A 13,209-nucleotide genomic window follows, 5' to 3' on the forward strand; every position below is an offset into this window, starting at 1 on the left:
TTCTAGGTTTGAAATGAAAATATTCCTCTTTTTTAACGATATAGTCATTTCATATTCTGTAACTGACTTATGTGGCTTTTTGTTGAAATAATATTTACTCTTGAAACATTCTAAAAAATTTGCCATCTCGTCATCAGATATTTTTCCAATATTTGATTACAAAGTTTCGTAAATTTCGGAACTGATATTACATATTTTTTTATTATTTACCTGAACGTTAGAAGGATTTTAAAACTGTAAATACCTTTTATTGACATCATACATTTTGATTCCATTTTGAATGATCGTTTTAATCTCTGGACGCATGATCACATCTCTTCCGATTATGGCATCGACGAGTCCTAAGTATTTGTCAGCAACAACATGAAACTCAATTCTGAAATGAATGTTTTGCATGATTATCTCAGTCTTAAAAATTCCTAAAATTTTGAGCCTATTTCCACTAATATCCAATTATATATTGGAAATTCTAGATTTTTCTACTAAACCTCTACGTATTAGTGAAATTGGACTCCCTGTATCATATAAAGATTTAAATATTCTATTTTGACTAGGAAACTGAAAATCTACCAATCCTGAACGTCCATCTTCTACAGCTAAGTCATCTTTAACAACAGCATTCACAAATTTTGGTTTTGGAGCTTCATCACGCACATTTCTCCTGTTGGGATTGGGCCTCGAAGTATTATTACGATTCTTCCAGCAAAATGCAGCAACGTGTCCAGGTTGATGACAAGAATAGCACTTAATTGGTTTCCAAGAAGACAAATTTGATGCTGAGGAAATTCCGAACATTCTGAAAGCTTGAATAATTTCTCCAAGGGTTTTGAAATTTGATAGTCTTGCTTGATTTTTCAGTATCGGATCCATTATTCCTTCTACGATGTACTCAATTAGTTCTGATTCTGGCATCTTCAAAGGTTGAGCTATAACTTTTTTGGCTTGACAATAATCAGAAAAAGTTTCAAATTTTGGGGACCAGGTTCTATTCTCCAAACGCTTGCGAATTTCAAATGTGTTCACAGGACGATCAAAAAATTCTTTGAGGTTCTTCAGTATTTCATCGTAACTCTTCAACATAAAATCAGCTTGCGAATGTAGCCAGGATAGAGCTTTACCTTTAAGGTTCCGGATGATCACCAACTTCATGATAAACTCGTTAACTTTAAGCGCATTTTTCGTATTCTCCAAAACAGCTACAAAATGTTTGACATCTTCTTCAGAAGCTCCAGCAAAGGATGGCAGCATAATAGAAATCTCTTCCGGTCCAAAATGATGAATTTGATGGAAATTTGAACTATTTTGAATCAACGGAATATTTTCCTTGATTGAATTTTGAGCTTGAATTTGATGAACATTACAATCTTGACTGATACAATCTCCACTTCCAGGTTCGATGCGATTTGACACCGACCCTGAAGTTATGTGGGCAGCGGAAGCAGCAGCATTCATTGCGTGTGGCACGGCGATACCTGCAGCTTGTGATCCGCTTTCTTGAAATGAATTTCTACGTATTCCCGACGTCCTTTCCAAGCACACGTCTCCTATTCTCTCCTCAGGTAACGGACTCGTAACAGGATGGACAGAGTTTACAGAATCTCCAACATCCACAGTATTTGAATTTCGGGTTTCGTTTCCACTTTCTCCACGGGAAAATCGATTTTCAAATGCACCATGGCTTGAGAAAATTGTCTGTTCCATTTCTGCAGAGGTCTTTTGGCTTCGTAATAGCATGGCTTATCCCACTTCTGAACTGTAGTAATAAAATACGTCTTGATGGTTCAGGGGTTTATTATACAATGATCATCCCTAACGTCAAACAACTACTACTGTACCCTATATCAGCCTACTATGATCAAACTACAAGCACGCAGTATCAACGAAATAATACAAGTCACTTGAATTTTCAATGAACGGAGAATGTTGGCCAAGGGTTCCTAAAACGCAAAGTCTAGGAAGTTACATTGAAATGTAAAAAAGGTCAAATCGTCTGTTATTAGGCAGTAAGGTGCGTTTTCATGGAAGGAAAGTATTTTTTTCAAATTTGAGCTGATGGGTTTGACGGCCCATGACAAAGAAAACTAAACTTTAGAAACTATGACATGTTTTTGAATAAATCCGATCAATTAGTTTATATTGATTATGAAAACTACCGCTTTTATCTCTCCTTTTTCCAACACTTTGCAAAAAATGGTGAGTGCATTAGCTCTACCAGTTCAAGATAAATTATTACATCAGATAGTGGTTCAAAGCATGGTTAAACTTGAAATCGCCGCACATTTCGCCGCGCATCATAAGCCCGATGTCACCTATCACCGATTCTGTATCAGGAACTGCAAAACATGAGCACTACAGCACGCACACGCATAGCGAGATAAACATGTTCCGCCAATGGACAGGTCGTCGATCGAACCGCGATTCATGCATGCCCCACCACGAGATGATAGCAGCGCACCTTCGGAAGCCATGTTCTTCTGCCAAGCTGCCGGGCAAGTGCGCGCACACGCCGTATAATTAAATTGGAATTTTCTGATAGTTAATTGTCGCGCGCGCATACTACTGAGCTAACCAGCAATGCGACCATGAGCGTATTCCAGATTTCCATAAGGGGCAGGGGGGATTTGGGCGAGTGACCTCAAAAGTTAAATCTTCAAAAATTGAATTGAAATATAATCCCTTGTGTTTCCTTCCGTAGGCCAGAAGGAAATAACGCCCCCTATCTACGCCCATGAAACTAACTAACCAGTCCAGAAAACCGCGATAAAGCCATATAGGAAATCTTCGATGAACTTTCCGCCACTTACCTGATCCGGTCGCAGTCCGGGTGGAACCCAGGTGTATTCCTCTAGTGCGCAGCCGCTGTCATCGTCGGACTGGGAATAATTGTGGCCACCGCCTCCCCCTCCCCCGGGTCCACCTCCTCCGCCTCCTTGTTGGTGATGCTGCTGCTGCTGGTGGTGCATATTGGGAGGGAAATTCGGCGGAAATGTCTGCTGATGATGGCCTGGTCCCGGTGCGCCCCGAGGTGAATGATGATACAGTGCAGGTGATGGCGACGATCCCATTGGCGGTGGTGGAGGCTGCTGGCTGAATGGGCCATGCTGAAGATGCTGCAGATGCTGGGGATGAAGATTGGTTGCCGCCTGGGATAGGGCGTGGGCACTATAAATTGATCGCGATCCTCCGGCGGCATCCTGATGGGGCTGCGGTTGCAGTGGTGGCAGGAAGTCACCCACCGATGGGGAATGCTGAGGGGGTGGCGGTTGATGGTGGATCGGAGATGCCGAGGGATGCTGGAGGGGAGGTTTGGGGTAGGGAGACTGCTGGTGGTGATGGGGACTCAACGGCACCCGGTTCAGCTGGTCGTACTCGAAGGATGATGGTTTTTGGTATGGGTACGACATTGGTGCGACTGGGTGGTGCCGTGGCGGCGGAATCCTGCAGAAGAGAGAATCGGATAAACATGTAAACGAGTTAGAGAAATTGATTAACAGGTGGAGATAATCTAATAGATTTCAACGCCTGGAACTAATTGGCGGAGAATGGGTCGGGATGACTTTCAAAAAACATAATGGTTAAATCGGCCAATAACAGTATGGCGTGTGTGCGAGAGTGGGAATGCTTCAGCATCTTTCTTTCGTTTTGTTTTGTTGAAGCGTTCGGAGCGGAGATGTAATGGAAGTTCAGGCAAAATACATTACGCAAAGTACTGGTTCCATGTACCTTTTTATGGAAGAAGTTCCCAAACTATATGAATGCAAGGAAACAAGATTCCATATATGTTTTTAATTCCTTTATTAATATCATTTTAAACATAATATTTATCTCTTATATCAAAGTGTTCTATGTTGGGAAACATTGAAATAAAAAGACAGAAACATATTTTAAATAAACTGAACCTAAACTAAACCCTTATTTAAATATATAGCGCATTCATGGTGGAAATAGAAGATTGCAAAGATTTTTGTCCGAAATTATTGAAACATTCATTCGACATTTGTTCCAATGTTTCAAATTTGGATATTCTATGTAACTCATTGGTACTATACCAATGAAAGAGCTTCAGAACCATTTTCAAAATTGTATTTTGAATCCTCTGCAGAACTTTCTTCCTGGTATTACAACATCTAGTCCATAGTGGTACAGCATACAACATGATCGGCCTGAAAATCTCTTTGAAAATCAAAAGCTTGTTCTTAGGACAAAATTTCTATTTTCTTTTAATAAGGAGATAAAGACATTTTACATATTTGTTACATTTGGCTTGAATGCCCTCAATGTGATTTTTGAAAGTTAAATTCTTATCTAGCATGAGCCCTAGATACTTAACTTCATCTGACCAATTTATTGGAACCCCTCTCATCGTAACAACGTGTATACTTGAAGGTTTTAAATAAAGAGCTTTTGGTTTATGTTGGAATATTATTAGTTGAGTTTTGGAAGCATTAGGAGATATCTTCTATTTTTGCAATTATGAAGGAAAATTATCTAAATTTGTTTGCAATCTACTACAGATGACATGTAGGCTTCATCTTTTGGCGGAAAGGCCTGTGGCATCATCGAATAAAGATTTTTAACATCCTTGTGGTAACTCAGGTAAGCCAAATGTGTAAATATTGAATAATTTTGGTCCCAAAAAGCTGCCTTGAGAAACAACAGCTCTTACAGGAAGTCTTTCAGACTTGAAGTTCTGATAATTAACCTGAAGTGTACGATTTGACAGATAACTTAGAATTATTCTAATTCAAAGAAATGTTGGAGAATTAATGTTATATAATTATACAATCATGCCTTCAAACACTGTCGATATCAAGTTATGTTTATAAAAAAATGTTAACATTAAGATTTCTATCGATATATGTTTCATATGTATTCCGGCCGGCTCGAAAATAATTGAAAGTGGAGCTGATAAGATTGAGAATCGCTGCATGGTATATTTGAAATGTAACAGGGATATGATCAGAATCAAAATCAGCATGAGTAACCAGTTGGCTACAAAGGTGACTGGAGTCGGTTAAGATCAAATCAATCGTAGAAAGGTTTCTTGAAGAGCAACAGCGTGGAGGGCTATCAGGGATATATTACGGACATTTAAGGCCTCATTGGAACATAACTCTTTAAAAAGCATATAAAATAAATCATTCTGTATTATTCTTCAACGTTATTAAGCCATGAAAATATTTAACATTCGAATGGTGGGTGAAGGTTTCGATTCCCCGTAATGAATAATTTTGAATAAATAGAAATTAGTGAACTTTTCATGATTCTTATTCCGGACTTTCTTTTGCCTTAAATTCCAAACACTATGATTCTAATTCCAGACAGCTCATAAAAATCATAAATAGAAATGTCAAATCATCAATTGGATTCAATTCAATATTCGCATGAACTGTTCGACGTTCTGTTTCGTATAAAACTGAAGAACTTCGTCTAAAACTAAAGAACTTCGTGATTTCAAAGACCCATTAGATTCATCCAGGAAGAACTTTTGATCGATACCAAATTTTCTAGACCGGTTCCGATAGGGCTCCAGACATACCTCCAGCAACTCGTTCAAAAATTTCTCCAGGAGTTTCTCTTGGGATTCCTTCAAGGATTATTGCAGGATTTTTTGCAAGGTTATTTCTACAGGGATTCCAATAGCGATTTTGCTTGGAGTTTCTGCCGAAATTCCTCTACCGATTCCACTATAGATTGAAACCAAAGGATTCATCAAGAAAATTTTCCAGGAATTATTACTCTTTATTTCTTGTTTCTTTATTTCTCGTTATATCCTTTCCAATTTTTTTCCAGGAACCTGAGAATTCCTATAGGAAAATCACTATGGGGATTTTTACAGAGATTGTCTCAAGTCTTGCTCCAGGTTACATTACGAAATTGTTTAAATAATCACTTCAAATATTTTTTTTAGTAATCCAGAAATTACTACATGATGAAATCTCTGTTAGAATTGCTAGAGGAATTCTTCGGAAGACCTCCGAAGGTATTTCTTAGGCCCAGAACAATTCTCTAGATAAATTAATAAGAAAATCCCTGAAGGATTTGTTAAAATAGTTCTCTACTTGTAAAAATCCTTATTTCATGTAGCGATTTCGCTGAAGCTATCTCTAGGAAAATTTATGGAGAAAAATCTTGAGAAATCCCTTTAGGAATTCGTGAAGTCATTACTTGTAGAATCCCAGGAGAAATTCCTGGTGGAACCCCTACAGAAATTCTTGGTATAATATCTGAAGCAATCCGTTGAGCATCCCTGAAAAAAAAAATCCGGAATAATTCTTGAATTAATTAGGAGAGGACTACCTATGAAGTACACTGAATGCATCCCCGAAGGAATTCCTGGAGAATTATCTGGAGTTATCCTGAAAGAAGTTGTCCAAGTGTAACCCTGGAGGAATCCCTGGAGAAACTCTTGGAGATATCTATGCAAGGATCCAGTAGATATTTTTCTAGAGGAATCCCTGGAGAAATTCAAGCCTGAATTTCTGGAGGGACTGCCGAAGGTGCTCCTGGAGCCCTATCTGATCCGGTCTTAAAAATCTGGTTGTGATCAAACTTCTTCGTGAAGAAATCTCTGTTGAAATCGTTGTATGGATCACTGTAGAGATTATCTTGAATAATGTTGTCCCTGGAGGAATGTTTAAAAAAAAATCCGGTAAAACCTCTGGTAGAGCATGTGGAGAAAAAAGGCGTGTCCCTCTTTCTTACATAGCTTATAAAAATTGAAATTTTTTGCAAAAATTACGTTTAGTTCATGCGTAAATTTGTCCATTTGCTCAATAGAATGAACTTATAAAAGATTTGACAACGGTATCGTTTTCGGCGATGCCATTATTAGTAACAACCGCATATTCCTTGCTCAGACCAATTGCAGAACTCATGTGGGACATGAATCTTCGGTAGTGTCATCCATAATTGGTTTAAAACAATTATGGATGACACTACCGGAGATTCATGTCCCACATGAGTTCTGCAATTGGTCTGTGCAAGGAAAATGCGGTTGTTACTAAAAATGGCGTCTCCGAAATCGATTCCGTTGTCAAATCTTTTATAAGTTCATTCTATTAAGCAACATAAACGAACTACTATTGAGAATGCATAATTTCCTTAGGATATTGCCTATCTTTAGGCGTATTTCGCAATTCAAAGTGTATTTATTTTTGAAATAACTCAAAAAGTAAATGACTTGTAAGAGTTTGGTCCTCATATTCGGAATCCGGAGACATGATTTAAGTCAGTAACGATATTTTCAATATTACCGAAGGTTGTTTACATGGGTGATCAATCAAAATATCACTTAAAACATTTATTTAAACATACTTAAATCTTTTGAAAACTAAAAAACAATATATAACTACAAGCAGTGGGTGCTAGTACTTATTTCAAAAATATAAAATTGCGACATTTGCATTTCGAAATGAAAAATTTAAGAAATATCCCAAAAACTGATCAATGTTTCCCCAGATTACGGTATATTGATAATTATAATCAGAGGCGCGTCCAAGTTCGAAACCATGGGTAGGACAAACGATGGCAAATATTTTGTGCACAATGAAGCTAAGAATTGTCTAACCCTGGACAGAGAATTGAAAGTTACTAGGGAACCAAATTCTATTCTTGGCACTTTTGATTCACTTCGGCAGCGGGGTGTTTCGGAAGCTACAAAGTTCATATTTTACCAAAATATGAGTCGTACTGATACTCTTCTTATTGCAAAATTTCAGTCAATTCGGCCGAGAAAAACCCACCATGCCAAAGTGAATCAAGGAAGTGCTCAAGTGGTTCTGCACCCTATATTTGAAGGGCTCAAACTTGTAAATGACTTGTTGGTAGGTTTTGAGTAGAATTGAGTTAAGTTGTGCTATTTGCAAACATTCTAACGAAATTATCAGTAGATTTTTCCGTTCAACAGAAAAAATAACAAATAATTGTTGGGAGACTGGCTTGTTTTTTTTTTGTTTCTCATACAATTAGTATAGAATGAAAAATTGCTGAAAAAACCTTAAGGTTCGTAAAACTAGGTTTTGTCGCTGACATCCCTTTTGCTTCAACCTCTTCATTTTCATGCCATTCGTTACCACAAGACTAAGAAAGCTTTTCGTCTTTACAGGGCTAGTAGCGACTGAGGGTAGGAAATTAAAATCTTTTGCCAGAAAAAGAGAGACAAAATAAAAGACCTAAAAGGAACCAAAAAGAGGCCGAAAATAATGCAAACAGAAACCCAGAAAATAAAACTAATCCTAATATGAGCCAGGATATAAGAGTTTGATTCTTTATAGCACCAGAGCAGACATTTCTCCAAGATTTTAAACTTTTTTTAGAATCCCTCGACATTCCCTGTCTAAAAACTTTCGAAAATACAACCAATATTTTTCTAGAAATTTCATTTGAAATTCTCTTTCATGATTAAAGTAAGATTTCCACTAGGGATTTCTCCAAATTTCTTCAGAAATTCCTTCAGTAATTCTTTGAGATTTTCTCAAGTAAGTCCTTAAAGTTTTTTTTCAGGAATGCTTCCATGATGTCAAGGATTTTTTTTCTATAATATTAATCCGGGAGGTATATCTAAAGAAAATCCTACATTTACCTCTGCTAAAATTTGCGTAAGTTTCAAAGTCACCCTTAATGAACAAGAATCTTTGAAATAACGTGCGGACTCTGGAGGAAGTTTGAGCAAATTTCCTAGATAGTTTGCTAAAAAAACCAAAAAAAAAACGATTGAATCTAGGGATAGTATACTGCAGAATCTATAGAATTTTTTCGAAGAATTCTATAGAAATTTATGTAGGTATGGAAAAATAGCTGTAATATGATATTAAATAATCTTTTGAGAAACTTTTTAAGAAATGTTTTGTGAAACTGCAGGAGTAATACATGGATGAAATGCTGGAAATAATCCTTAAAATAATAGATTTGTTTGCAGAACACCTCAAGTAATTTAGGATTTCTGGGAGGAAACATCGATGAATTCTCGAAGAAATCCACATGAACAGGCAGAGGAATTCTAGCAAGGATTCTTGAGAAAACCCTTAAGCTATATTTCAAACGCTTTAGAATAAACCTTTGTGGTTTTCCTCTGAAGAAATTTTAGAAATATTTGATAAAGTTCTAAAGTAATGACTGCCGAATTCGGTTGAAGGATTAGTGAAAAAATATTTTAACGAATTTCTAGGACAGTTTTAGAAAAAAAAAATCAATGTTATACCGGAGGAAATTACTGGAAGTAGTAGCTTAGGAGTTCTCAAAAATTTCCTGGAGCAAATTCTGGGGAAATTCTTCCAAGCATCCTTTGAAAAACTGCTGGAAGAATTTCTTAGAAAACTGGTAGATCTCTAGCAAAACTTCTGGAGAGATCCCTGTAGGAAACCCTGAAATAATTCTAAGTAAAATAACTATGATAATTCCTGAAGCTCTTCCTCGGAAAATCTGAGACGAAATTCTTGAGGCGTTGAACCCGTTTAGGTCTCTGAAGGTTTCTTCAGAGTCTGTAAATTTTGCATCAGGATTCAAGGCAAGCACCATACTTCAGAGATCTTCCATTAAAAATAGAGACTTTATAGCAGTGATTCCCAAAGTAGGCGAATTCGCCCCCCTGATGGCGATTTTCAGGCTCAAGGGGGCGAAAACGTTCAAATGTAAATTTGGGGGGCGAAAATTCTAGGTATAAGGATTATAAAGATTTTGAGTTGGACTAATGTTTCAACCAACATGGGAGACATTACACCGAACATGTTGATGGAGAACCGCACATTTTTGGCCATATCTTAACCTTTTCCATGCTTCTACCTACGTGAAACTACCATCGATGACCTGGTGGACGACGATCTCGGGAAGCCGTACCCGGCCAGTGCACAAAACACTCACGGACGCGGACGAAAGTTAATAGGCGATCTCCGTTCGTTCGGTCGTTGGTCCGTGGGTTGACCTACAAAAGCCGATCTCTCAGTACGGAGTGTACTTACCCGTGTCTCTCAACATCAGAGCCACAGAGTGTACGTGCGCGCATGACGAACGGCAAGTATCAAGTACAAAGCCCACAATCAGAGCGCCCATAATTAGGTTAAACTTGATCCGAAATGGAAAATGCAGACCCCGACACGGCACGGCCAGAACCGTATCGCTTGTAGGTAGGTACTTACGTGCGAAGAAGATCTGAGGATTCGATACGGAGCAAAGAGCGGCAAGGGACATCGATGCATGATTTTTCGATTAACTGCGGGTATCATGTGATGCGAAAATAGCGAAGCCACTACTCGCAGCACGGTGTGTCGCACAGTTAAATAATCTCGATGGCCGATACGATCTAGGGGAGATGCACAAGTATTCGCCAATATAAGCAGTTTCCCCTTTATTATTGTATTTTTCTTCTTGTCATTACGTTATCACAGGGACAGAGCCTGCTTCTCTGCTTAGTGTTCTTATGAGCACTTCCACAGTTATTAACTGAGAGCTTTCTTTGTCAAAGTTGCCATTTTCGCATTCGTATATCGTGTGGCAGGTACGATGATACTCTATGCCTAGGGAAGTCAAGAAAATTTCCATTACGAAAAGGTACTAGACCGACCGTGAATCGAACCCAGACACCTTCAGCATGGCGTTGCTTTGTAGCCGCGGATTCTAACCACTCGGTTAAGAAAGGCCCCGGTATCGCCATATTTTATACTTATTCTTCATGTATGTTAATAGATGAGTTTTTTAATTGAGGTAACATGAATCCCACTAACAAAAACTCCTTCCCATGACAACCATGGAGATGCAGAGGTATACTCGGTCTTTAGTAATAATGGATGTCACACTAACATTCCTTCCTTTCCGCGATGACTGTAATGACGTGGCCAGCGCTGTTATTTAATTTGTAATGTTCGGAATTCTCTAGATTGTACACTGAAGATAATTAGCTACTTTCAAGCTCCGTCTGTTGATTCTTTGTGCAATTTCAACCGTTCTTGTCAATCATGGAGTACTAACTACGAACTGTACGGTCATCAATGCTCACGCCAATGCTCATGTTTTGCGTCTGTTTCGATGTCAATTTGATTCACTGCTCTCGATTGATTTTAAATCGTTTCCATAGGGTGCCAAATACTGGTCCATTTACCCTTAAAGGTACACGCAAAGCCCAGCGCTGCAGCCCGCCGCTGGCTGTCTTCTAAAGTGATCGCATACAGGACAGATAGACAGTCACGCACATTTTCCACTCGATTATCGCATGCTGGGTCGTCCATCACCAACAGAGTCGAGTGACTTACGAGGAAGGAGACGGAACGGGATGATTTATCTTCGGCAGGCTGGTGACCGCAGTTTGTGCGATTCTATAAATGAACGAAATTTTATGGCCACATGGGTTCCGTTTGAAATCGTAAAGCTTAAAAGTTTACTGGAAAGGCACTAAAACAGGTGCGGAAATGAGATCACTGTTCAAGGACGATCAATCAAGAGTTCGGTGAGTATGTTTGCACCGTGGGAAGTTTCTGCGGAATAGAATGTTTTCAAATCAATTTAGTTTATTGCTGTTTTATGTGTTAATAGACAAAAAACGGGATTCTTCATAAAAGGAGGTGTAGGCAAAATAGATGCGATTAGTTGATATAGGCGTCTTATTTAATCTTGTGCTTACGCCCACAACTGAGCGGTTCCACAGAAAATGACGACTTTTTTTTCCCAAATTTCATTTTTATATTTTTTGATTTGGATGAAATTTTGCACATGCTTTCTTTATGCCCAAAAATGCCTTTTTGCATCATCGGCTCGCCATTTTGACTCTAGCCTTACTTTTGAGAAGGGCCTAAGAAAAAAACCCTTAATAATTTTCAAAAAATTATAACTTAGAAACGGTTTGTCCGATCAGTTTGGTGCCTTGCGCAAAGTTTTAGGTTATTGTTGGGACTATCTGGAAAAAAATATACACTGTAAAAAAAATGTTGTAATTTATTATACATCGAAAATAAAGCTTAAAAATCAATTTTCTCAAAAATCGTATTTTTGATTTGTTTTATTTTTTTATATGTTAAAGTAGACAAAATATGAAGTCTTTTGCACAGTGGGTCAAGATGGAGAAATCATGGACAAAAAAGTTATGATTTATTAAAAAAAGGTTGATTTTTCAATATGGTCTAAATAAACTTTTTGAATGATTTTCGACCCGATTTTATGAAAGTACGCAAAATTTTCAACAAAAAAGGTATATGAGAAAATTTTGCTAATTGCTACCGAAACATTTGAAAAGTTTATTATGACCATTTTCAACAAATTCACCTTTTTTTTTTAAAAAATCATAACTTTTTTGTCCATGATTTCTCCATCTTGACCCACTGTGCAAAAGACTTCATTTTTTGTCTACTTCAACATATAAAAAAATAAAAAAATCAAATATACGATTTTTGAGAAAATTGATTTTTAAGCTATATTTTCGATATATAAAAAATTACAACATTTTTTTTACAGTGTATATTTTTTTCCAGATAGTCCCAACAATAACCTAAAACTTTGCGGAAGGCACCAAACTGATCGGACAAACCGTTTCTAAGTAATATTTTTTTGAAAATTATTAAGGGTTTTTTTCTTATGCCCTTCTCAAAAGTAAGGCTAGAGTCAAAATGGCAAGCCGATGATGCAAAAAGGCATTTTTGGGCATAAAGAAAGCATGTGCAAAATTTCATCCAAATCAAAAAATACAAAAGTAAACCGACATTCGAATTCAAATGGAACCGCTCAACTATGAAATGAAGCCATGCTGAAGGTGTCTGAATTCAATTCTGTACCATAGTATAGTCCATGTTTTTTTCTGACTGGGAATTTGTTTAGTGTTATTGCTAAAACTTAATAGTGTAAGGATGTATACTATGTTGCTGGATGAATTTCTTATTCAAATGTAACGGTTGTCAATATCTGCCGTTCTACGCATATTTGTCCCGCGGTCCATTAAGTTTGCATAGAACATGGAACAAGTAGGCGTAGAAGGACAGAAAGCATACAACATTTTGAAAATTATTATTTTTTATTTTACTCTGACGACATGACCGTCAGAGTGAAATAATAAATAATAAATTTTCAAAATGTTGTAAGCTTTTTGTAAGTATAATTAAAACTTATAGTTGTTAACACTTGACGGATGAACATGAGGTTGTCGAAATGTGGTAGCAGCACTATGGGCGGTTTCCATACAGACTGGCGGCCAAAAATATTTTTTCCATTTCATGTCGTATTTATGAG

The 13,209-nt window shown here is 37.5% G+C and overlaps 1 protein-coding gene across 4 annotated transcripts in view; it reads right to left on the bottom strand.

Annotated features, from left to right (window-relative positions):
- LOC5568475 (protein prickle) overlaps positions 1-13,209 on the bottom strand; it is a 341,497-nt gene that overhangs the window by 49,298 nt on the left and 278,990 nt on the right. For 3 of the 4 annotated variants that reach the window (XM_021840294.1, XM_021840295.1, XM_021840293.1), the window contains one exon: positions 2,805-3,438. In XM_021840294.1, the coding sequence (XP_021695986.1) occupies positions 2,805-3,404 (600 nt within the window). In that variant the 5' untranslated portion in view covers positions 3,405-3,438. Of the gene's footprint in view, positions 1-2,804; positions 3,439-3,910; positions 3,922-13,209 lie in introns of those variants that run through there. The other variant, XM_021840296.1, reaches the window with a different exon arrangement.

This window comes from Aedes aegypti, chromosome 2 (assembly GCF_002204515.2).
Source record: "Aedes aegypti strain LVP_AGWG chromosome 2, AaegL5.0 Primary Assembly, whole genome shotgun sequence".
Lineage (NCBI taxonomy): Eukaryota > Metazoa > Arthropoda > Insecta > Diptera > Culicidae > Aedes > Aedes aegypti.